Genomic DNA, 24,678 nt, shown 5'->3' on the forward strand with positions numbered 1-24,678 from the left:
ACCCCAACTTCAGGCCTTTTTCCTCCTAATTCTCAAAATGTTGCTGAAATTCTCACTCCAGGAATGCTGAGCAGAGACATTCCCTTTGTGGGTCTCTGCCCACTGAGCCAGAGGAGGCTTCTGCTGCTACAGAAGCCAGAATGCTTCCCCACACCCCACTATGAGAAAATATCTCAAAAGATGAGGAGCCTCACCTGGCCAGTGAAAAAAACAAGCTGTGCTTTGACATGGTATTGCTGGGAGCCAAGGGGAGAAATAGATCTCTCCCCAGGGAGAGCACAGGAGTTAAAATGAGAAAGCAGAAGGAGCAGTCATTGCACACTACATGTGCAGCTGCAAGCCCAGGGACAGGGCCATGTGCCCAAGGGGCACACCTGGAGCCGCTGAACTCATGGCTGAGCAATGCTGAGCATGGACAGGCATCTGCTGCTTAAGAGCTCCAGTGGGATCACCATCCCCAATTAATGATCTGCACTGATGTCATTGCTCTACAGGGCCAAAGCCTTTCTGGGGAATGCTGTCCAGCAACTTTAGCAGGAAGGTGGCACTTAGTGACACAGGCCAAGACAGACCCCACACTCTGCCCTGAGAACCTGCTCCAAGTCCAAGGTGCCACCCTCAGGCCTGGGATGCCTCCACAAAAAGCCCCATTGCAGCAGTGATGCACACAGATGGAAAATGGTGATGGAGCCCAGACACACAGGCAGATGGACAGACAGGAGGAGTGGCTCTAACATGAGGACTTAGCACGGCTCACAACTTTTATAGCACAAATTTCACTCATTTAAAAGTGATTAGTCTTGGAAGGAAGCATGTAAAACCTGGCTCAGAATGGGGTGTGGGTACCTGGAGCTCAATGGAAAGAGAAGGCAAGATCAGCACAAGAAGGAAATCTGAGAGTGCAAAACCAGGCAGGGTGGCACACCCCTTGGGACAGTGTTTTTACTGGGATCCAGAATGCCTCAGAGAAGCCTCCTGTCAGCAAGTCCCAAAGGTAGACTGGACAAGATGCCCAAAATAAGCCAAAACCCAGGATGGATTTGTCTACTCTCCTGGTACCAGTATTCATGAGTACAAGGACATCCTGTTCACTCATCTGCTAGCAAAGCACAATCAAGACACAAAGAATATACCTCATGTTAACTGGCACTTTTAAATTCTCCTTTAGCAGAAATACCAGTATTTTCCAGTCTTAATGTTTTCTGAGTGGTGATACTTCTTGCCTTGTCTCTTCTTGGGAAGCATCATCTGTAGCAGTAACAGATGATCTAGCAATAGTCTCACATCACAGTGTGTCAGAAAAGAAGCAGCCCGGTATTTGTAACCACTGAATCACTTCAGAAAGAAGAATCTCCACTCCATCTGTGTAAATATGGTTATTTATTTTATTTTTTAAAAAGTAAGTCTATTTCTTATAGACATACAAAGGGCTTCACTCCCACTTCAGAGCATGTTGCTCCTTCAGATCCTCAAATAACGACACCATTTTGCTCACCATTGAATCCAGCAGCCTGTAAACCTGCAGAAATTCAAGGACAGCTGCAGTGAAAACACATGAGGAAATCTTGAGGCTGAGACTGACAGAGATGGTTTCTGAGGTACATTTTCATATGGGCACACACACAACCACATAGAAGTGGGAGCCTGCTGCTGTCAGAGCTCTAGTAATAACTTCTCTGGCTATGAAGTGTGTTTAACATTATCTGAGGTACAATTAATTCAGCTGATCCCTCCAGAGTCTGCAAGCAATGCTAAAGACATCCCAGATAGAAGTCCCGCATGTGGCTATGTGATGGCTGGATTTCTGCTAACAGATTCCAGGCTGAAACAAATTAATTTGGATTTCACACTTACCTTGCTGCAGCACAAGGGACATATGTCTGCCAGTTTTCTGAGTTTAACAAAATGCTTGCCTCTCCCCCTGAGCCTCAGTGTGCCTTACAAGAAAAGAACAAAACCCTGCCAACGATACAAGCTTTGGTTAGACTCACTTCAATGTAGAGCTTTTCCCGGTATGCTTCAAGTGAAACGGGGTCCACCTGCTCCTGAACAGGTTCTGCTGCCACAACTGGAGTTGCAGCTTCCTCTTTCACCTCTTTCACCTTGTGCTTCTCATGTCTTCCTCTGACGGACTCTGCTCCTTTCATGACCTGCACAGAAATGGAAGATACTTGATTCTCATCTTTTGCTTTCAGCTTTCTGCTGCCTGAATGATCCCAGTCAGGGACAAACCAAGGAAAAATGGGACATAAGTCAGGACACTGATCAGACTGCTTCAAGATGCATCTCCCAGCAGCAGCACCTCTTTCACTGGGTTGGAAATTAGTTCAAACTCAGGATACACAACCTCAGGATGATCACACTGCTCCCAGCACTCAGGGTTCACCAGGCATCCCAACACCTACTGCTTTCTCCTTTCCTGATGTCGCTCTACTTTTTTTGCCTTCTTTATCCTTTTTCTCTTCTTTCTTAGTAGCTATTTTGTCTTCCTTTCCTCCTTTTTTTGCTCCTCCTTGCTTTACTTCCTCTACAAAAGAAAGGATTTCAATTAACCAAAAGCATCCACACATCCAGAAAGTCCATCCCACTGCACTAGCACAGTGGGAACGCGTTACTTTTGCAATATATTATCCTCTTTTTGTTAATCTGAGATGTACTGCACTGAAAAACAATACCTTGAAGACTTCTTTGTTTAAATAAGGTATGAAGAGGTCTCATTGAGGCAGTATTTGCTGGGTCAGTCTGTATGAAAACCATGGCTGGACCTAGCTGAATTAAAAGGCTTTTTTTGTGGGGATGTTTTTTTCCTGACGCCAAACCACAGATCCCAATTAGTATTGTTACTGTCACACAATCTGCCAGTTATTTTCCTGATGCTTCTTCCTCAGGGAGACATGTTGAAATTGACATTTCAGTTCAAATTCATCATGTTTTTTGCATTTCCAACAGCCCACAGAAAGCAGTTGCCGTGCTAAAACCACCATTTACCTGTTTCCTCTGGAACAGCTTCTGCATAGATGTCCTTCTTAACCAAACCAAGCACGGATCTCAGCCTCAGAGAGTGACTCACCAAGTCATCAATTGCTCCACGCCACAGCTGGAGGCTGAGAAAATGGTCAGGATCAGAAGGGAGACAGTGCAGCAGCTGCCACTTGGTTTGAGCCTGTCCCAGAAGTGAAGGCACCTCATAGCTGACAGCTGCCTGTGCAACTAAACCAACAAAACAGCACCCACTGTCTAAATATCTGTGCAGGGGGATCCTAAATTGCTTTCTTCATGTTAGAGCCCTCCGAGGTCTCAATGGTTTGCAAATCAACAGGCTCCCAGGAACCCATAAATATTACTGTGAAACTAGGTCTGCTCTTCAACATGACACACATTGGTAAATCTACCTGCTCTGTGTTTACCAAAAGGAACCTGCATCCTTCTAATTTAGAAGCAGCTCAAAGCTGTTGATATGTTTACAGTCTGAAAGCCTGAGCAAAGAACAGAGAGACTGTATGAGGGAGGACACAGTTACATGAGTAAAAGGGTACAGAAAATACCCAAAGGTTTCATAAATACAGACTGGAATAGTCTTGCCAGAAATAATCTTGTACACTCTCCAAAATTACATGCATTTAATATTCTAAACTTATCTCCAGGAAAAAAAAAAAAAAAAAAGGCATTTGGGTCCTAGACAGCTGCTACAATTAAGCTATAAAAAACCAGAGTGTAAAGATGACTTCTAGACCTCCTATAATTATGTGCACTCTGAATCACAACACTTGCAAGAGAGCTTGCTGAGGCTGTTGATCACACAATGTTTTCACAAGCTTTTCCTTGCAAAGGTAACCCACCAGAGTGGATACAGAAGGTCTAACTGAGTTGGCCTCTGTTCAACACAAAGCTGCAGAGCTGCCTTATTGAGCTGGGTCAGTGCTTCTTCCTGCTGCTCCTCCCCGGAGATTGACATTATAGCCTGTGAGAGAAAATTCACAGGGGCTGTGGAACACTTCTCAGTCTTTATTCCCAGGCCCTGAGCTCAGTGGAGCAGCCCACAGCTCTCTTCCTGGACACCAGTCTGAACCCAGGCTGCTCTGGGCACATGCACACCCAGATGGGGCTTCCTACACAGCTAGGATATGGCCAAGGTACCCAGGATCTGCAGAACAAACCCAGATTCCCTCATCAGACTGATATTAAGCCCCTTTGCAACTTCAGGTGTTCTGGGAAACAGGGATTCTATCAAACTAGAAGGCTCCCTAGTAAAGCTTAGTTATAAAAACAACAGAGAGATTTCCAAGAGAGCACTACAGAAAAACCATTGGCAGAATCCAAAGCACTCTTGCTTTAATAAAAGGAGGTCTGTATTTTATCCACAGCCTGTCATGAGTGCCCCCCTAGTTCTCTGATGAATAGGAAGGGCTCTCCAAGGAGAAGAGCCCTTGGGGGAGCCACAGGAGGCTGTAAGCCCAGCCTGCCCCCACATTCAATCCTGGGCTGACAGAAAGCTAATGGGGAGAAGAGCTTAAAATATCTATTATATTGTGTGCTTCTCTTTTCTTCTTCACACAACAGCCCACAAAGGCTCTCTTGGGAATCTCTTTACAAGAGCACTGAGGGTGTGGTCAGCAGAGCCAACACACATCATAAATCTTGCAAACTCCCAGCATATTGGCAGCAGCCCACACTGGGGCAGGCTGGGCTGTTTGTAGGGGAATTAACACACCATCAGCATGTGGGAACAGAGGTTCCCACCTGTTTAAAGTCATCGAGGGAAAGGTTCCATCCTGAAGGACCTGCTTCTTCCTCCTCTGTGCTCTTTTCCCTTGGAGCATCCTCTGATGCATGCTTCCCACACGGGAGCTCAGTGGTGCTGCACCGGACAGAGGGAGGCTCCGAGGTGCTCTCCTGGTACTCCATGTCCTCTGCAGGGCTCCTCTGCTCCAAGGGCACTTCCTCCTCCAACGCTGAAGGCACAGTCAGGTGCTGTCTCCATAGTTTATGCAGCTGCTTTACCACTTGATGCTGATAATGCAACTGTGACAATGGGGGAAAAGGTAAACATGAGCTGCACCTTCCCTCTTCAAACCCAACTGTTAAAGCCTCCATGGCAGACTGCCAGCTCAGAATCCCAGGCACGCAGCAGCCCCATGGGTCTGCCCTCCCCACTTATTTCTGTTGTGCAGTCCATCCAATAGCAAACATCACCTTGGGATTTATCCTGTGGAACAGCTCCTCCTCTGTGACACAGGCATCCACAGGAGATGGCGTGCGCTCGGGTGTCCGAATTGGCTTAAGAAGTTCATTCACACATTCTTTCACTATGGTAGCACCTTCTCGAGCAGCCAGCTCACTCTGAGACACCACAACAAGAACAACACGTGTCAGTCCCCATTCCACATGCAAACACATAAACTCAGTCCCACCTGTAACCACACTATTCATTACACAGAGATAAAGGACACGAACAACTGCAAACCCTGCTGAGCAGAGCAATACTTCCAACAGCTTTTCAAATAAACTCTACAAATCCTGCCCCCAAACTATACTTTTCAAGCATAGTGTAATTTTCAATTTATACCTTAACTGCTATCATAGTGTACAGCAGTCAATCCCCTTCCCATTAAGTAAATAATGAAATTAATTACCAGCAGAAATTTCATTCTTTAAAGGACCAGTGTGAACACATTAGGAGACACAGTCAAGTCTTTAGTAACAACATTACAATAGACTGCAGAGTTCCTCATGTCATTTTGCAAACCTGCTCAAGTATGTGCAGACATTCTGTAAATCTCACTCTCAGCAGTAATTGCACAACAATAAAAATACCATGTTGTCCACTCCCACCCTTATCCTCTATTTGCATATAAAGTTCAAAGCTCAGTTACCCAGCTACATGCTTGGTTACCTCCAATTTCTCTCTGAAGACAGCCAATTTATCCTCATACACAGCAATTCCCCAAAGGGTCACCTGAAGCAGAGCTCCTCCTAATAACAGGGGATGTGTCCTAAATTCCCAGGGCTCGCTGAAAATGCCTGCTCTCTCTGACTTGAAAATAAAAGAAAACCTCAGAGTTTCTCCAGGCAAAATTACACCTGAAATAAGAGAGAAAATGCATTGGGTGTGCAAGATAGCACACCCTGTGTGTTAGCCTGACCTTTTTCCAACACCATCCCAAGTGTCCCTAACTCTCTAGGAGACTCTTTCCCCATAGTTTAGCTGGTTATCACACTTCATACAGCTATCATTCTCCTTCCAGATTTACTCTCAGTCCCTATGTTCCTGAACTGGCCTTATTTCCATTGCACTCTCCTTCTACAACAAGCTCACTTTTCTCTCCAGAAGATTATGACCCATTTGCCACCAGAAAATTATTCACTTCTCAGTATTCTACCCATTTACACTCAGAGCAGAAGCAACCTCCTTTCCTTTAAGTTCCAGGAGAAGGATCTGCCTTGCACAGCTCTTTTGGGGTGAGTCAGCTCTGACACCCAGGGTGGCTTCCTCAGGAGAAATCACCCAGCAGTGCTCTGCCATTAGTCAGACTCCACATCCCAGGAAACTCCCAAATTCCTGCTCTATGCTTGAGGTACAAAGGTCTTGGAGAGCAGCAGGTCCCATACCTGGTCTGGTATCAAAGTAAAAGCAGGGCACTCTCCTCCCCCTGGTTTCTCTGGAGGGGATCTGCTGGGGAAGCCTCATCCAGTTGTACCAAATGGAAGCTCTGCCATCATTGGTCACTGTCAGGAAGCTTTCAGCCTTCTCACCAGCCAGAGTCTCAAAGGTGAGGCGGGCAGCAATACCAATTTCCTTCTACAAGGAAGAGGAACAATTTCTACTCTATCTGGTAGGATTTATCCTGCATGAAGTCATAGCTCAAACAAGGGGTTGAGCCTTGGTAGGAGAACTTGTAAGGCAAGTCCAAAGAAGTGGCCATTTCACAGACAAAGCCTGGGAATCTGAACAGCACACCACAACCAGAGCCTAGATCTCTCTGGAGCAAACACAGGGACACTCTACTATGTTCACAGTAAATCCCCCATTCTGTGGCTTTGGGATGACAGTTATTGTACAACTGTGACATAGGAGCTCAAATAGGCTTAGCTTGACTAAACAATTAAAATCTCAACATTACCCTGCAAGCAGTGATGCCCTTGATCCAACGAGCAGGCTCGCCACAGAAAACTAAAGATGGAACCTTTTCAGCTTCTGGAACCTCAGTGAAGGAGTCACCTAAGGAGTCACTGCTAAAGAAAACAAAAGCCAGCATTTTCATGGAGTGAAATTCACTTCCAGAGAGGGGAGAACCAGGGGTGAATTACAAGACCCTGTAAGAAATAATCCCGTTCATTATTTTCTCACACAGTACTCTCTTGAGGGACAGAGCCCTGCAGGTGTGGTGAACCCATCTAGCTACATGTCACTGGCAAGGAGGACAGGACAGCCAAAATATTAGAGAATGAGACCTGTCTAAGTACATGAGTGAAAAAGGACAAGAGGCTCTCAGGCTGTGCCTGTTACAGATGGACAGGATGGGGAAAACTAGGAAAGTAATGATGGAAGGCTAGAAAAATTCAATCAAATGGAGGTAATTGAGAGTAGAATCCCACCCTGGCTGATCTAAGCTCTGAAGGCACACAGAGTGAAGACTGGAGGAAGAACCTCAACAAAACTTTTCTCTGATTCTTCTCCTTAGACACAAGGCCCCAAGGCACAAAGGCTCCTAGATCTGGTGACTATAATATAAGAATCTAGTGATTATATATAAGATCTAGTGATTATAATATAAGAATATGCCTTTTATTGTGTCCCAGTGGAGACTTGTCTCCATTCTGGATAAGAACAGCTAAGGATATCCTCACAGACTGATGGTGCACACCCAAAATCCTTTATTTTGCCACAAAGTAGAACTTACGGGATCTCAATCTCTTCAGAAATGGTGGTAGGTAGAAAAGCCTTACTTGAGACAGATGTGAAAGGCTGCCCTCTCCCAATCACCTCCAGTCCTTCCAGATCCTGGACATACACAGAAATTATCAACTCACAGTTGCTCTTTTACACATAAAGGACATTAAAACACCAGACAAATGCACCAACTCAGCCAAGTAAAGTGAAGTTGTGATATCTTGCTCCTACAATGGTTTTTAGAGGCATCCGAAGGATGCTCAAGGGACACGGAAAAGAACAAATTCTGAGATCCCCAAGAATCCCAGATGACTGCATTCCCCACTAGCAATGATGCACAGAGAAAGTGTCCTTCACACATTCCTCATCCTCAGAGACAGGTTTCAAAGACTAAAAAAGTGAGGTTTGTTCTGTTTGTAGGAGGAGGGGCCAACCTGCCTTCAGGAGATTATTTCAGAGTGTGTCTTCCACATGGGTAAAGATCTCTTCCCTCTGCCCCACAGCACTAAATCAAAGTCCTGCACCACTACTTGGCAGGTTTTTCTTTGCCTAGGTCCTGGAAGCTGCATGCTGCTGGTTTGGGGTCCTATTCTGAGGCCCCTAGACCACTCCATGCAGCACTTCAGGAGCTCAGACAACTCTTTCATAGGTGTGGCCCTTTGGAAATGTGGGAACTTCCATGAAAAACACTGTGGGACCAAGTTTTAGTTTCCTAATGCTTTTTTCAGATCCAACTCCTGACAATTTTGTTAGTCTACAGCAGCTGACAAGAGACACAAACAATGTCCTTGTTCCTCTGGTCTTACCGGCTTATAAAAGCCCAGCTCCTCTAGGAGAGATTGCAGCTCCTGCCGTCGATGTTTCAGGAAAAGACTCTTATCCCAGTTTAGGTGACAAGGAATCTTCTTCGGAGGCTTCAGACCTGAGGAAATACCAATACAAGAGCTCACTCCCTACACACCCACACGCCTAATCAAATTTCATTCTCTGCCAAACTTCGGCCTTGTAGTGTTTTAAAGAGGAGGCTCAACAGGGAAGGAGCTGCTTCTCCACACTTGTGCCCCATTTCTTTGGGATCACCTCTCTGCATTATTCCCTTACCTGTTTCCCTCTGGACAGTTCGGGGTTTCCCCACATGAGTGAGTGGCTCTGGGTGCCCACATTCAGTCCGGGTCAGGGTCAGGGTCAGCCCGGTGAGTTCATCCCCAATTTGCTCAGGAAGGCTCCAGAACTCGCTTCCCACTCGGTATCCCTAGCGTGGCAAACAAGGCTCCCACTGATTCTTGTGGATAATGGTGCAGCTACCTGCTATTTTCAGAGGCACTTGAAGCTAAAAAGAAGAGGTCTAACCCTGACTATATGAGCATTTTAAAAGTCTAAGAATTATCCATTTCTGCTGAGGAAGCCAAAATTTCTATCAGGCTGCTGTCAAAGACGAACTTTCTTCTATCTAGTGCACATGAAGGTTAAATGATATTAAAATAAAGCCTCACACAAATGCAAATACTTTGACAGTGCTATAAATGTGAAAAAAATAATTAACATGATACTCCCATAACCCCCCTGTGTTACCCATGCCCTTTTCTCCATAGCAATCAGTAAAATCCAAGCCTGAAGTTATCAGATATTTCTGCCCCTGGAACAACAATTGTGACACGTTCCCAAGCCACTTCCCAGGGCACAACAGTCTTCAGTGAGAATCAAGAAATGCCACTTGCTCATCACCACTTTCCCCTGGCTGGTATAGATAGCACAGTTCAGGTTTTTATTTTTCGTGTCCCTGAAAGCTCTGCTCAGACATCAAGCTGAGGGATTCAGAGTGGCTTTGATAAACATCTCCTGACAGCACTTCAGAGACTGACTTAGAATGAGTGTCTGTGCTGTGTGGCAAGAGCAGCACAATCAGGACACACAGGAAGTGGGGCTCTCACCTTTCCAGGAAACAGGGCAGGGAGGCTCCGGTCAATGAGGTCACGTTCTTCCTGGATTTGCCTGTAATTGTCTGACTTGTTCATCAGCAATTCATTCTCTGGCTTGTGAAGAATTTCTATAAATAAAAAACATCATATCATTGGTGCTGCACTTCTGGGCACACCCTTTGCCACAACTGTTATTGTTCACCTGTAACCCACTTACACTGTTCCCTGCCAAACCCACTGCCCTCTCCCCAGCCAGAGCCACCAGCTCACCTTCCTACCACATCCAGAGCCAACAGCATGAGCAGTGTGGGAGCTCTGAGAACATGGAATTAGACTGCAATGGCAATGGGACTAACCCTGGTGGGCAATGACTGCTGCAATTTGGGGTGGGGATATCAAACTTCACCTGCACACAGAATTTCATAGAATGAGACCTCCTTAGCTTTTCTCACCTCCTAGGTGTTTCTCCTGCTTTTTCCTCATTGTCATATGATGGCTCCAGTTCTGGAAAGCTTTGTGCTCTGTTAGTTGGGCCTGATGTGCCTTTTCTTTCTCCTCTCCTCCATGTTCCTCTTCTAAAGCTGCCGCAGTAACATCTGGATGAGGAACCTTAATAGCATCTGCTAGCTGATGAGAAATGAAACATTAAATGAACCTCTCCGTGCACACCAAAACAGGAATTGGAGAGGGGAGAAGAATTCTTCAGATTGACAGCACTGTTACATTAGCAATCTGAGAGGAAGGAAACCAGGGCAGTGGGGACACACTAAGATACAACCAAGTGTTTATCTGAGTAAAGAGACTCCAGCAATGGCATTGCTGCAACACCAGCTCTTGCCTGGCACCATCAGCAGGGCACATAGGGAAGAGGAAGCCTGTGTAATTGTTCCCTCCATGACCTGGTCCTGCACACAGGACTCCAAAACCTGCTGGAGCAGTTTCTCCAAAGGCAAACCCTCCCCCAGAGTGTGATGAGGCTGGGAAAACCACACCTTAGGCCTGCCCTGCTCCTGATAGGTGCTGGAAAGCATTGAAAGGTACTGCAGGCACCACACTCTACCTCTGGAAAAGTTCTATGCACCACTATTTTCCTAACTCTACAAACCAACCCGAGTGTTTCTTTTGGCCAAGGCTTCCGTCCTTAACTCCTGGAGACTTCCCAAAATGTGATGAGGGAGGATCTCTTCACAGCCATCATCAAACTGTCTTGATCCTACAACACACATATAAAAACACCCAACCCCAGAGGCAGGTCACTAAAGTTTGGCTTAGCAAAACCAAAACCCAGAGGTAAGGTGTGAAGTTGAACCCTACCAGGAAAAGTCAGTGGTCCCATGGGTGCCTTGGGGGGAACAGGGTGTGCCACAAGATGTGCCACCTCCTTGGGCCGGGATTTTCGGACCAGGTAATTCCTCCGAACTGGAATTCTGGCAGCACGGCGGGCGAGGCGTGGAGCATGGAGCTGCAGGAGGAGAACAGTGACAGGGCAGGGAGGTACACACTGACTCACCTCCATTCCATCTCATCCTTTCAGGACATGCACAGCAGCCATATCAGCACACTTCCTGTGAGGGTGCTCGAGTCCTGCACAGCGACTTTTCGCATGGACATGTAACAACAGGACAAGGAAGGAATGGATTCCATGTGCATGAAGAAGAGTAAGTTTAGATTACACATTAGGAAAAATTCTTCTCTGTGAAGGTGGTGAGGCCCTGGCACAGGGTGCCCAGAGAAGCCGTGGCTGCCCCATCCCTGGAAGTGTCCAAGGCCATGCTGGATGGGGATTGGAACAACTTGGAACAGTGGAAGGTGTCCCTTTCCATGGCAGGCGGGGGTGCAAATAGAGGAGTTTTCAGGTTCTTTCCAAGGCAAATCTTCTATGATTCTTCCCCTACAAGACACCTTACACAGCTGTGCAGATACCAACTCAGTTACTGTCTCACTCCTCTGGATCTTGGTTTATAACAGGGGCACAAAAGGAGAGTTTTAAATCACTTTCCAGAAGAGATTTCTGCTTCTGTGTCACTCAAATGCTTCCACTCACATACTGTGATCTGAGTTTTGGAAGGAAAGCCATGAGAGCTTCTAAACAACTTACAGGTCTTAATAGATCAGAAAGTTGAAAATGTAATTTTGAAGATACAGATGACTTATCCTTCCATTTGAACAGACTCTATAGGCACTTATAATCCTTTACTTTTAGCAACTGAACCTGATGAGCTGACATTTTATCATGATAAAAAACCTGACAGACAAAATGACATGAGAACTCAGCTGCAGGAGTGACTTTTGGCTTAAGTAAATGGGCAGCACCCTCTGTTAAACACCCAGCAGGAGAGTGTCTGTGAAGGCAGCTGTTTCTAGCAGTAAAAACACTCATACATACTTTCTCCAGGTCCTCCGCCCTTATTTCAAGTGCCTGGATGTCCTCTCCTTGCAGAACATATGGAACAAGCTCAGGCTCAGGCTCGGGCTCAGGCTCAGGCTCAGGCTCTGGCTCTTCTACAGTTGTTGAACAGGGTTGTTCCAAAGTCTTTTCCTTCTTGCCTAAAAAACAGACGAGGAGACTTCTTCAGTCTCCCAAGAAGGACAATATTCCTCCCAGACTGGTTAATGATTTCCAGCTGAACTGTGTTTTTGGATTATTTCTCTTTAAGGTTGCAACAAACAATAAATTCAGCATTTCTTGTAATTGAAAGAGTGAACCTCTGAGAAGCTGCAAAGACCAAAGTGGGTCAAGTAGGAGTGGATTGTCTCACATTTTATTCAGATGAAAGACAACGGTAAGATAAATGCAAATAAATACAGATCCCTGCAGGTGGGAAGTTTCCAACTCTAGCTGCAAGTACAAGCACACAGGTTCCCTGCACGACTCGGACAACAAAGCCCTGGCTTTCCAAAGCTGTTCGGGGCCACAACAGCTCTGAAACACAAACGGGTGCGGGGCAGCTCCTCCGGCACCTGCGGGCCAAGCCCAACTCAGGGGATCCCACAGCGACTGCTCCCCCTTAACCTGCGGGCCCCTCCCGGTGGGACCTGCTGCTTTTCAAACCAAAAAATCCAAAATAATGACAGGAGGTCACTGGCTGGGGAAGGGGCTCGTTCCGGCCGCTCCAACCGCGGCTCCGCCGAGGCCGCAGGCCCGGCCTGGCCCGGCCACTGCTGAGCCGCACCCTTCTCCCGGCTGTACCAGGAGGACTCCGGTTCCGAGACCGACCTCCCCCCCGCGACGCCATGTCCCGAGCACCGGCACCGCGCCCGCCCCGCCGCAGGCCGCCACAGGCCGCTATAGGGCGCGACAGGCCGCTATAGGGCGCGATGGGCCGCTTTAGGACGCGATGGGCCGCGACAGGAGCGATGGGGCGCGACAGAGCGCGATAGGCCGGGATAGGCCCCGATGGGGCGGCAACGGCCTCGGGCACCGCCCCCTGCTGGCGCTCCGCGGTACCGCTCCCCCGGCCGCGGCCCGCCACGCGCATGCGCCGCCTGGCAGTACGCATGCGCCGTGCTGCTGCGGCACGGCCAGGGACAACGGGACATTGAGGATCGCGGGAGGCTGCGGCTCCGGGACACCGGGAACAGAACACGGGGTGGCGGGGCACCGAGATCCAGCGGGATACTGGGGTGCCGGGGCTCCGGAATACCCGGACACCAGGGACACGGGACACTGGGTGCTAGGACACTGCGCGACTAGAAACGGCAGGGCGGCGGGACAGCGGGCCTCAGGACACCGGGAACCCCGGGATACGGGAGCCTCCCGTGCAGTAACACCTCCCCCGGCCAGCGCCCCTGCGCCAACACCCCTCAGCCAGCACACCGCTCTTGTGGCTTTTATTCATTATCATCCATTGTGGCCGCTTACAACCCTCGCGCCCCGCCACCGGCTCGTTCCTCGGCCGGGGCTCCCCTCGGTGGGTGCCGGGCAGTGCCCAGCACCCGCTGCAGCTGCCAGAGCAGGGCGGGCAGCAGCGAGTCCAGCACGGCCAGGCCGGCCCAGGTGCACCGCAGGCCACTGGGAAAGAGGTGGTGGTGAGAGCCGGTGTCTCAGGGAGACCCCCGGCCCTGCCCACAGCTCCCCGAGGCTCACCCGCCGTCCAGGACAAGCCAGCCCTCCTGCTGCAGTGCCCGAGCCTCCCCCGGCCCCCCAAACACGGCCTGCAGGCTGAGCTGCGGAGAGAAGTGCCCCCAGCGCTGTGTGCCCAGCGCAAGAGAAGGGTGTTAGTGGTGGGGCATCCACATCCCAGTACCCAAAGGGGCTGCAGGAGAGCTGAAGAGGGGCTTTGGAGAAGGGAATGGAGTGACAGGAAAAGGGATGGATGGATGGATGGATGGATGGATGGATGGATGGATGGATGGATGGATGGATGGATGGATGGATGGATGGATGGATGGATGGAAAGGGCAGATTTGGATTAGATTTTGGGAAGAAATTCTCCTGTGACAGTGGAGAAATGACACAGGTTGCCCAGAGAAGCTGTGGATGCCACATCCCTGGAAATGTTCAAGGCCAGGTTTGACAGGGCTCAGAGCAACCTGGTCTAGTGGAAGACGTCTCTGCCCACAACAGGAGGTGGAACGAGAAGGGCCTTAAGGTGCCACCCAATCCAAACCATTCTATGATTAGCATTGGGTCGATGTGGGGTGTCCCCACAGATGGCTCCTCACCTCTTGTGTGATGCCTTCATCTGTGCGCAGTCCCAGGGTGAGCAGCTCCTCCAGCCTGTGGGGACACAGAGCTGTGGGGCAGCACAGACAGGGAGGGGGCACGGGGGGGACCCCAGCACTCACTGCTCCAGCGGGCTCAGCACCGCCCGGCTCCTGGTGCCGTGTCCCTGGCTCTGCACCTCCCGCATCCAGGCGACAGGCTCCGGGGTCTGCACTCGAGCTTCCCGGCTGCAGCCGCCCTCAGCCCGCAGCACGAAGCGCCCATGTGCCCCTGCAGCAGCCCGGCAGGGGGACAACGGCGTTCACGGGGCACACAGCCACACACTGCCCCCCACACTGCCCCCCCATCACCCCCTTACCTGGCCCCACACCGATGTACTGCTCAGCCCGCCAGTATGAGAGGTTGTGGGTGCTGAGGGCGCCCTGGGGGAGAGCCCTGGGGTGAGAGGAGTGGCTGAGCCTGCTGGGGGACCAGCATGACATTGGGGGACACTGCATGGGGGGTATCCCACCTTCCGCGCAAAATTGGAGACCTCATAGTGGCGGAAGCCGGCGGCCCCCAGCACACTCCGGGCCGTGTGGTACATGTCAGCCAGCAGATCCTGGGGGGGTGCGGGCAGGGCCCCGGCCCGGACCTGCGCTGCCAGAGCCGTGCCCCGCTCCAGCGTCAGCTGGTACAGGGAGATGTGGTCATCGCAGAGCCTCAGGGTCGCCTCCAGCCGCTGGGCCCAGGCGTCCCGGCTCTGTCCCGGCAGCCCAAACAGGAGGTCGATGGAGGTTCGGCCAGGGAAGAGCCCCCGAGCCGCTTCCACAGCCTTCCGTGCCTCTGCCACCGTGTGCTCCCGGCCCAGCATCCTCAGCTCGGCGTCATCCAGAGACTGCGAGGGGAGCACGGTGACAATGGGGTCGCGGGAGGCTGCGGAGGCTGCGGCGGGGGGAGCCCCTCTCACCTGGACGCCGATGGAGAGGCGGTTGACCCCAGCTGCCCTGAAGCCGTCAAGGACAGATGCGCTGGTGGAGCTGGGGTTGGCCTCCAGCGTGACCTCAGCCCCAGCCGGAAGGTGGGCAGCCCCCGCCACCGCCTCCAGCACTGCCGCAACAGTGCCGGGGCTGGCCAGGCTGGGGGTGCCCCCGCCGAAGAAGACGGAGGTGACGCTGTGGGGCAGAGGGTGGGAAGCTGCAGGTGGGCACGGAAGGGCCCAGCCCTCCCCCGGAGCCCACCCTGCGCACACACCTGTGCACCTGGCTGAGGCGGAGCAGGGTCTGTGCCTCCCGCACCAGGCAGGCGCGCACGGCCGCCTCGTCCACCGCCGGCACCACGTACGTGTTGAAGTTGCAGTAGGAGCAGCGCTTGCGGCAGTAGGGCCACTGCGGGCACGGGGCGTGTGGGGGACGGCCATGCCCTCATCCCTTGCCACTCCATTTCCGGGGGGGGCATCCCCAGCCCAGTGCATGGACCTCAGTACCCCCCACCTGCCCCACAAGGCACACGACCTACAGGTGTGACCCTTCATGTGCACGGCTCGAGGACCCCCCAGTTCAGGCTAGCCCCACGACATGTTCGAGGCTGGGCTCTCCCCGATGTGCCTAAGCCCCGGGGTCCCACATGCACCCACGTGTGAGTGAGCCCCAGGGAGCCACATTCACCTTCCGCCTGTGCCAGCCCCGTGCCCCTCAAGGAGTGCAAGCCCCCGGACCCACGTGTGTCCCCACGTGTGCAAACCCGTGACTGCCCGGGCACCCCGCACACACACAAACCCCGGCTCCCCCCGTGTCCCCGCTCACGTGCACGTAGAGCGCGGCTGTGGCGGGGGCGGCCGTGTCCGGGGCCGGTCCCGGGGCTCGTCCCGGGCCGCCCCCGCCGGGCAGCGCCCCAGCGGCAGCCGCCAGCCTCCGCGGCCAGCCCCGCGCCGCCGCCATGGCCCCGGGCGGCACCGGGCGGGGCCGCACCCTGCGTGCGCGGCCCGGGGCGGGGCGCGGGGGCCGGGGAGGGATCGGGGGCAGAGCCCTTCGCTCCCGACCGGGCTGTGTGCGAGGTGCTCGCTGTGAGTGACGGGGGTGCTGCGGTCAGTGTCCTCCCCGGAGCCGGGAATGCAGGAGTCAGTGTCCTCTCCCGGTGCTGGGGACGCCAGGGCCACTGTCCGCCCCCGGTGTCCTATCCAGACGCACGGTCCGAACGAGGTTTGGGACCTGCCCCCGCATCCTTCCTCGGCTGCTCCTCGGGGCCCACTAGGGTTTTCCGGAGTTTCGGCGGAGGAAGGTGGCCTGTCCCCACGCAGGGCTGTGCAAACCCGCAGCTGACGAACCCCGACGTCAGTAGATGTCTCTATTAATAGTCACGAGGAACTCTGAAATGCCCATGACAAAGGCTGGGACTGCAGGTTCCTGTTCCCAAGCCAGTAACGCGTATTTCGGTGTAAAACACCCCTGATGTAACCTTCCCTCTCCGGGGAGATTCCGGGCACGCAGCGAGGACTATAAGAGTGGGACTCAGGCACGGGCAGGGCAGAAGGCATGGAGCGAGCCTGGAGCACTGCACACACCGAGACCGCACTGGCAGCCAAAATGGGCAGCTCTTCCTCTACAGTGAGTATTTACAGCCGGGGATGCATAATCCCAGGGGCTGGGAAGGGGCAGGACGTGCTGCGGGAGGTGTCCTGGCTGGCGAGGGGTGGATATGCTCTGGGGAAGGCATGGGATGGTAGGGAAGGCTTCCCTGGGACCGGGCTCAGCTAGGTAGGGCTCATACCCATGGATGGAGCTGCCCCACTCCCAGAACAGGGGCAGGAGTGGGGTGGCAGGGACTGCTCCCCCTGGGCTGGCTGTGACCAGGACCCTCTGGTTTTCTTAGCAGTGTGTCTGTCCTCACCAGCCAGGGCTGGTGGCACTGGTATTTCTTATCCACTGCCCCCCCTCTACAGCAAGTACATGGGGCAGGGTAGGGGTTGTGCCAAGCGTGGAGGGAGGAGAAGCTCCACTCACTGTAGGCCTGTCCTGCACCTGGGTTAGTGCTGTGGGAAGCAAAAGAAGGTAAACAGTCCTTCCCTAGACATCAGTCACAGAGGCCCTCTGTGTCCCCAAGGTCCCTGGCTACAGCTCCTGTCATGCAGGTAAAAGTTCTTCCTTCAGGAAGGAAGGTGGCAGAGGTAACCAGGAAAGGGAGGAGACCTGAGTGAAATGTGGAAGGATCAGTGCTGATACCAGCCCCATGAGCAGTGTGGGAAGAGGAGAAGAACTTGCCGGAAAGACAATGTACAAAAGGAATCTGACACAAACCATCCATGTCTTTTTCTTTCAGAGTGCAGACGTGGACAGGGAACATGGCCCCGCCGTCTGCTTCCATGGGTAGAGCCCACAGTCCAGCTGGGAGATGAAGGATTGAGACCTCGCTGACCCTGCTGCACCACTGCCCTCCAGGCACTGCAGGAGCTGCAGCATGGAGGGGCCCAGCTGTAGCTCTGCAGGGAAAGGAACCGCCAGGGAGACAGTGGGAGCTCAGCAAGAGTTGGCAGCAACATTTTCTGCTTTCCAGCTGGGGTGGGACACTTCTGCTGGCAAAGAGGAGCTCTGCCATCCCTCTTGTCACAGGAGTGTTTCATGGTTGGGAGGTACCAAACAACTCCCGTAAAATGCTGTCCCAGGTATGCTCTGCTTCACGCTGCCGATGGGACAAGAATTTTGGTATTTCTGCAACAATCTTACTGTCTGTCTTGTCCAAAACAACAAAATAAACAAAGCCATGTGTAGCTTGGAGAAGGTTTTTTTTTGGGAAAACACCTGGGGGAGGTGTGGGAACAGAGTGAGCTTTTCCAGCCAGTTTTAGAGAGCCCCAATGCAAAGTCTCATTCTCTGAAACCCCTGCCTCTCATTTCAAGTTCAGTTGCTCTTAAATAACCCAGGAGTCTCACAGCATCCAAGGAGAAAAGGCATCACCTATCCTGGGAAGCCAGGCCAGGGCATTTGGACTTAAGAGTATCAGAAAAATACCCACCAGCATATGTTCAACTCCTGTGGAATGGCTGCAGCCAAGTTGCTCAGAGACACTCAACATTTTTAAATCTTCATAAGGTCTTTCAGTAACTGGACAGAATTCCAAAAATGAGCATCCCTTCCTCACACCACAGTATTTCTGTTGGCAAAGAAACAAGCCCAACTGGGGAAAAAAGGTGCTCTGTTTTATTGACTAAAAGTGCCATCAGCCTGATGTCAGGGAAAGTCTCCATTGTGTAGCCCAAGGCACAGGTGAAGACCAGACTCAGAGCTGACTGAAATGGGGCTGATTTATCCTGCTTTTTGCTCTGCCTTCCCAGTCTCAGAGCTGCAAGTGCTTCTCCATCTGCTCCTTCAACTTGTATTTCTGAATCTGGAACAGAGGGCAGAGAGCAGGGAGAGAGACTCAGAGAAGAGCTGGGACAGAATGCCAGGGCTCCTGCCCTGCCCCAGCCCCCTCTTACCTTGCCTGAGACAGTGAGTGGGTACTGGTTCACAAACACAACATAACGTGGGATCTTGAAATGCGAGATCTGGGAAGAGAAAAACCAGAGCTACACAACCTGAAAGGAACAGCCTGGCACTGCCAGGGCTGGGTCCCCCAGAGCTCTAAAGCCATGGGCTTTCATCCAGCAGTCCCCAGCAACCACTGGGTGTACTGGTCTGGAAGGAAGCTGAGGACTGGGAACCCACCTTCCCTTTGCAGAAAGCTTTAATCTCCTCCTTGGTGCAGTCCTGCCCAGCCTGCAGTCGGATGCAGGCACAGATCTCTTCTCCCATCCTTGAATCCTTCACACCAACCACCTGGGTTGGGAGAGATGGACAGTGTGATCCTTGGGGATGTCCCTGGCCTCCCACAGGCTCTGTGTCTGGCCCATGGTGTGTTCCCTGAGCCCATCCCACAGGGTGTTGGAGCACTGTGGATGCAGCACGGACCTGTCATCATCCCTCTGCTTCCAAAAGAATGGGGCAAGAGGTTTCACAAACAACAAGGAGACTTGGTAGGCTGCCACGAGTGCTTCAGGATCTCCAGATGGAATGGCAGGGGAAGGATGAGGTTGAATTAAAGCATTATTTAAAACCCTTATAATCACAGATCTTAGTGGGCCTCTGCCTGTGACACCAGGAAATGGGCTTCCCAAGTCTGAGCTCTCTCCAAAGTTTGCTCCCACTATTCCACAAGAATCCTACTGTCATTCCCTGCCCTGAACCACTATCTCCAACTGCTAGAGACACGTTGATCCTTTTGAGTCCAGAGCAGTGACATAAAGCCCTAGAAACCACATAAACAGGGCTGGTTTGCAACCCGTCTGCACTGGGACTGTTCCAAAGAGAGATGCTCGCCTGGCACAGGCAGAACTCTGACTAAATAAGCAGTTTATTTATGGGGAAACTTGTCTGGCACAAAACCTGGAGGAGAACAATCCCAGCAGACAGGGAGCAGCTGCTCAGTCCTGGAAATCTTTGCTGTCTTGCAAAGGAGTGAAACTAAGTCTCACTCCTCATCTCCAGGGGCTTGTTGGAAGAGTCCTCCTGGATGTCAGAGTTAGCAATTATCAGTAAAAACTGTCCTTCCAGACTGCTTTCTGAGTAAGAACTTCAGAGGGAGTCACGAAAGTGGACAGGCAGTTTAAAACTGAAGAATGACAAGCATTTTTCAGATATGCAGCTGGAACACAAGGGGATTACCACAATCCATATGCCCCATGCCCCTTCCATCCCATGAGCCTCTCCCTCCTCCTTGCTTACCAATATTACATGGAATTTGATGATGAAAACAGGGAAAGACAAATAGGTTCAAAGCAGCAATCCCAGAAGCTTTATGTACAAGATTCCCAAAACCAGATTCTCACTCACCCCACCTCCTCCCACTCACCTGGACCTCCTCGACCTTGGGATGGGTGTGGAGGAACTGCTCAAGTTCTGCTGGATAGATGTTTTCTCCTCCCCGAATGATCATGTCCTTGCAGCGCCCCACAATTCTGCAGTAGCCGTGCTCGTCCAGCACCGCGATGTCCCTGCAATGACAGTGCCCTTCTAGGCTGTCCCAGCTGGGTAAAGAGTGGCTGATGCTCCCCCCAGCCAGGGTGGTATCAGAGGATAAGGGCTGAGATGAGCACAGGGAAGAGATCAAAGAGCTCCTGGTACAGAAACTGGCAGCATCCACACAAGCTCCAGGGTTTAGGGGGGAGGCAATGCCTGGCCCTCCCCTGTACCCCTACAATCCCTCCATGCACAAGTGGCCAGTGACAATCCCCCTCTCCAGGGACACTCAGCACCAGGGGCTCTGTGCTAAAAGCATTTATAAGTGTCACAGACAGACCAGAGGGATAAACTGTGACAGTTTTCTCTACTTTGGAAATCCCAGCCACGCACTCCTACACACACCCATGCATCCTCATCCAGTGCCACCCTGTGGGACCATCTGGGAGAAGTTCTCAGACTCACCCTGTCTTGTACCACCTCTCAGCAGTGATCACTTCACTTGTCTTGGCAGGGTCATTCCAGTAGCCCAGCATGACACAGTAGCCACGGATCTGAAGCTCCCCAGGAGTGTTCAGAGGCACACATTGCCCTGTTTCTGGATCCTCAATTTTTGCCTGGAAGAGAAGAAGGGCTTAGTTGGACATCAGCACCAGACAGGGAGGATGGAGTGAGGTCTGCTGCTGGCACAGCACCTGGAGCACGTGGGAAAGGTCATGGTCACCTCTGTGTGGGGAAAGATGTATCCCACTGTCTCAGTTCTCTGCTCAAAGCTGTCACTGGGGAACCCCATGAAGGTGACAGGGCTGTTTTCTGTGGTCCCATAGGCAACCTGCAAACACAGGAGAGGAAATGTGTCTCAGGGGGAAAGGGGACCACATGGATTCAGGCACAGGAAAGACAAAGCTGGTCATGATGCATGGAAGAGTGGGGTGTGAGGAGGATGTTCCCCCAAGCCACTCAGGTGACAGGAGTCCTGCTCTGCTGGCTATGGATGGGGCCCTCCAGACACTTCTGCCAGAGAGCCTTGGAGAAACAGGAGTTAAAGCATCACTGCACCTGCCTGCCATGGCCTTCTTCATCTCCCTCATAGTACTCCTGACCCCATCACCCACAACATTTAGGGTGTCATGTACTTTTGACACCCTAACTGCTATTCTTGGAGGGATCACCGTCCTCTTTCTCAACTCTTGTTTCTCCAAGCCCTGTCCCGTACCATCTCTGCCAGACATTGACTTTGCCTTGGTGCCCTTGCAGTCAAGGTATTGAGTTCATCTTGCATCTGTAATAACTCAGGGAACATAAGACATGACTTTGGAAAAGCCCTGGAGCCAGCAGCAGACTCCTGTGGGAAACAGTGTGTGCTGCAGCATGGCTGCTTGCTGCAGATCCTTTTGCAGACATCAGCCCCTGTAATCCTTGTAAGGCATCACGAGGCTGCTCAACACTTGGCACAGCTGCCCTTACAGACCCAAAGCCTCACAGCAGGACAAAAGCTTCTTGCTGCTAAACCTCCCTCACAGCTAATCCCTATGGCAGGCTCTGAGCCCCCTCAGCTGAAGGTCACTTCTCCACAAAGGAAAATTCCAGTGCTTTATGCCCAGCTCAGTGGCCAGGCTGAGGCAGCAGGAGCTGCATAGGAGGTGCCCTGAGCAGCTCTGAGCTGCACCAATAGCACCATTGCTGGGATTGCTGCTACATTTCCAGCTCTTGAAAGCTGTGTTTCAGCAGTGGGAGCTGCTGGAGCACTGCTCTGGTGTCTCTGACCCACTCAGAGTAATGTCACCCCAGTAACATCACCTGTGGCTGCTTTGCTGGGAGAGTGTGGCTGTGAAAGGGCTGATGTGGGAAGTATTTCCTCATTTCTCCTGCAGTTCTCCAGACTGACATGTGAGCAGCTCTCACCCCCAAACTGCCCTGGCACCCAGATCTGGTCAGTTCCTTCAGAGTAAATGCCCAGATGTGCCTACATGGTCATGGTGCTCACCCAACTCCAGGCACTGTGCCCCAAATTAATGTGCAGCTTTGCAAAGGACTATGATGAAGCATGTGAACAAGGATGAAAATATTGTGAATGAGCTGAAGACAACACTGCTATGGGGTACAGCAGTGTGTAATAACCCTGGGGCACTTGGCGCTTTCCACTGCTTGGAGCTGCTGCAGGATCTCACGGGGGGCACAGGCTGGCACAACGGCTGGTGCTCTTGCTGACTGCACCAGGGTCAGCATGAATCCAAGCTGGAGCCTGCTTGTATCCAGGATCTGGAGGAGAACTTCTCCAGGATGCTGCAGGGACCATCTGGTACAAACTGCTCTGCTTGGAGCCTGGCAGCCCCCAAGAAGCAACTGTGAAGAGGCTTCTGCTCCCAGACACAAGGACAGCTTCCCAGCTGGGTGCAAACCCACAGCGCCTCATGCTCAGACTGCATTTCTCTCCCACCCACTAATACGAGTCCTGTGGCTGGATCAAATGACTGACCAGACCCAAATCCGAGACCTTAAACACTTATTAAAAATCCCAGTGCCTTTGTTTTTTTGTTTCACTCTGCTGGATGAATTGCAGTGCTGGTCCCAGGATCCCAGCCAAGCCCTGAGTCAATCCTTGCTGCCTCTGCGGGTCGCTCCAGCAGTTTAATTGGATGCAGGAGCAGGCAGCTCCCTGGCAGGAGGATGCTGTGAGCTCTGTGGCTCACCAGGCTCCTCCAGATGCCCAGCACTGTGCCCTATACCCCAAACACCAGTTATTGATGCCTTGGCCTGTGGCTTGTCCCCATAAACACCCTCACACCCTCAGAAATGGGCTTCCCAACTGCTTCAGAGGGCAACACAGCCTTCCCCTGCCTACACCAGCACACCACTCTGTAGCCAGATACCACGACGTTGCTCCAGATGTTATTTCCAAGATGTTATTTCCCTCTTAGGATGGTTATCCACAGCTGTATTCCTGGGATGGAGGCAGGGGATGGAGCAAACTCTTGTGCCAGCACAGCTGTCCTCCCAACCCTCATCTGACACGTGGACCATCCAACATGTCCATTGTCAGAAGCAGATGAAGCAACACTTCCACGAAACTCCACACACCACTTTAAACTTGGAGATATCCATGAAGATTCCTAGCCCTCATGACCCAAAGGGACACTTAACATCATTCAGCCTTGTCATCTGGTGTAATTCAGTCCAGAAAACCTCACCCAATAATTTCAGCATCAGCTCCATAATTTCCACTGTATGTGGTGTCAAAGCAGAGCTTTCTGAGGCAAAGATTCCAGCTTGGACCCTTGGCTTCAAGAGGAGCTACAAGAATACAAAATATAATTGACCTCAAAGCCTTTTTTTACTGTAAGACTACAAGTGACACCCCAACACCCAGATCAGTCCTGCCCTCAGTGATGACAAAGACAGGTCCAAAACAAACTGCTGCCTAACTTGCTCCTACCAACAAGAGATTCATTCTTTGTGAATCCCAAGCCTCTGTATAAACCAGGAATAAAAGGAACATCTTAGCAGAACTGTGTTTTTTAAAGCACATTTCCCAAACATTTCCTGCCAGTGCTGTTCAAATACTGGTCACTGTGGACCAGGCAAAACAGCCTAAAGAGGGAAGCCTCTAAAAATTAAAAATAAAGTAAGAACAATCAGACTTCAGTCTCTTTAGTAAACATTTGGGAGGCAAGTTGACCTGGTGGGGACTGTGGGGACTCTGAAGACCCTGGGTTTTTCCCAACTGTGCTGCTTATTTTCTGCATAACTTGGAAGAAGCCACATCAGCCCTCTGCTCCTTGGTTTTCCCTGGCATTCAACAGCAATAAAAACACCCAGTGTCCTCCACATTTAACTGCTGCTGAAAGGCTGTAATGAAAAGGCTGGGGTTTTAACCACCAGCACCCCAAGTGGGTTATACTGGCTGGGACTGGAGCAGAAGGTCAGGGCTGCAGAAAGGCATGAGTTCCATGGAGGACACTCATGGAGGATCCTCAGGGAGGATCTTCATCCTCCTCGTCACCACCCTCCAGTAGTGCCACGCTGGAGGATGATGATGGCAGGGCTTGAACTGCCAAACTAAAGCCTACAGAAACTGAGCTTTGCTGGAGACAATATTGGCCTCAGAAAAAAGCAGCAAATTGACTGTGAAATAATAGGGATTTTCAGACTTCAAAGAGGGCATCATGAACAACAGAAAGCAGACTGGCAGCCCAAGAGATGTGTTCAGGGACCTCTAAGAGGCCCTTT

At 51.6% G+C, this 24,678-nt stretch overlaps 3 protein-coding genes across 6 annotated transcripts in view; all 3 read right to left on the reverse strand.

Annotated features, from left to right (window-relative positions):
• Positions 1 to 1,366: 1,366 nt before the first annotated feature.
• Positions 1,367 to 13,310, reverse strand: MYCBPAP (MYCBP associated protein). The gene is made up of 19 exons (XM_058817523.1): positions 12,929 to 13,310; positions 12,197 to 12,357; positions 11,125 to 11,272; positions 10,920 to 11,023; positions 10,263 to 10,437; positions 9,823 to 9,938; positions 8,993 to 9,143; positions 8,698 to 8,813; positions 7,902 to 8,002; positions 7,122 to 7,233; positions 6,610 to 6,799; positions 5,894 to 6,081; positions 5,194 to 5,340; positions 4,741 to 5,022; positions 3,840 to 3,961; positions 2,989 to 3,104; positions 2,406 to 2,527; positions 1,992 to 2,150; positions 1,367 to 1,519 (listed from the first exon to the last, which is right to left on the reverse strand). The coding sequence occupies exons 1-19, from the start codon at positions 13,308 to 13,310 to the stop codon at positions 1,433 to 1,435; spliced, it is 2,979 nt and encodes a 992-aa protein (XP_058673506.1). The 3' UTR covers positions 1,367 to 1,432.
• Positions 13,311 to 13,626: 316 nt separating this feature from the next.
• On the reverse strand, positions 13,627 to 16,398 carry RSAD1 (radical S-adenosyl methionine domain containing 1). Of its 4 annotated transcripts, none has more exons than XM_058817240.1 (9): positions 16,261 to 16,398; positions 15,710 to 15,843; positions 15,426 to 15,594; positions 14,988 to 15,353; positions 14,835 to 14,898; positions 14,599 to 14,746; positions 14,476 to 14,530; positions 13,898 to 14,001; positions 13,627 to 13,822 (listed from the first exon to the last, which is right to left on the reverse strand). In XM_058817240.1, the coding sequence occupies exons 1-9, from the start codon at positions 16,393 to 16,395 to the stop codon at positions 13,669 to 13,671; spliced, it is 1,329 nt and encodes a 442-aa protein (XP_058673223.1). In that variant the 5' UTR covers positions 16,396 to 16,398; the 3' UTR covers positions 13,627 to 13,668. The 4 variants fall into 4 exon arrangements, with proteins under 4 accessions (XP_058673223.1, XP_058673225.1, XP_058673222.1 ...); XM_058817242.1 differs by having other exon boundaries at positions 14,988 to 15,146; positions 15,426 to 15,630; XM_058817239.1 differs by having other exon boundaries at positions 15,426 to 15,630.
• Positions 16,399 to 18,612: 2,214 nt separating this feature from the next.
• ACSF2 (acyl-CoA synthetase family member 2) overlaps positions 18,613 to 24,678 on the reverse strand; it is a 37,569-nt gene continuing 31,503 nt past the window's right edge. The window contains exons 11-16 of the mRNA XM_058817059.1: positions 21,173 to 21,280; positions 20,914 to 21,065; positions 20,342 to 20,483; positions 19,159 to 19,269; positions 18,930 to 18,998; positions 18,613 to 18,838 (exon numbers count right to left, since the gene is read on the reverse strand). Coding sequence (XP_058673042.1) covers positions 18,788 to 18,838; positions 18,930 to 18,998; positions 19,159 to 19,269; positions 20,342 to 20,483; positions 20,914 to 21,065; positions 21,173 to 21,280 — 633 coding nt within the window. The 3' untranslated portion in view covers positions 18,613 to 18,787. The remainder of the gene's footprint in view (positions 18,839 to 18,929; positions 18,999 to 19,158; positions 19,270 to 20,341; positions 20,484 to 20,913; positions 21,066 to 21,172; positions 21,281 to 24,678) is intronic.

The sequence above is a fragment of the Ammospiza caudacuta genome, chromosome 19 (assembly GCF_027887145.1).
Source record: "Ammospiza caudacuta isolate bAmmCau1 chromosome 19, bAmmCau1.pri, whole genome shotgun sequence".
Lineage (NCBI taxonomy): Eukaryota > Metazoa > Chordata > Aves > Passeriformes > Passerellidae > Ammospiza > Ammospiza caudacuta.

Coding starts and splice junctions, on each gene's coding strand:
- MYCBPAP (XM_058817523.1), bottom strand. CDS start 13,310: ATGCGTACTGCCAGGCGGCGCATGCGCGTGGCGGGCCGCGGCCGGGGG. Junction 3,105..3,839: donor GACCTTCTGTATCCACTCTG/GTGGGTTACCTT, acceptor CCATTTTCTCAG/CCTCCAGCTGTGGCGTGGAG. Junction 2,151..2,405: donor CATCAGGAAAGGAGAAAGCA/GTAGGTGTTGGG, acceptor ATTTCTGTGCAG/GTCATGAAAGGAGCAGAGTC.
- RSAD1 (XM_058817239.1), bottom strand. CDS start 16,395: ATGGCGGCGGCGCGGGGCTGGCCGCGGAGGCTGGCGGCTGCCGCTGGG. Junction 15,354..15,425: donor GCCTCTCCATCGGCGTCCAG/GTGAGAGGGGCT, acceptor CTCCCCTCGCAG/TCTCTGGATGACGCCGAGCT. Junction 14,747..14,834: donor GTACATCGGTGTGGGGCCAG/GTAAGGGGGTGA, acceptor GGGCTGCTGCAG/GGGCACATGGGCGCTTCGTG.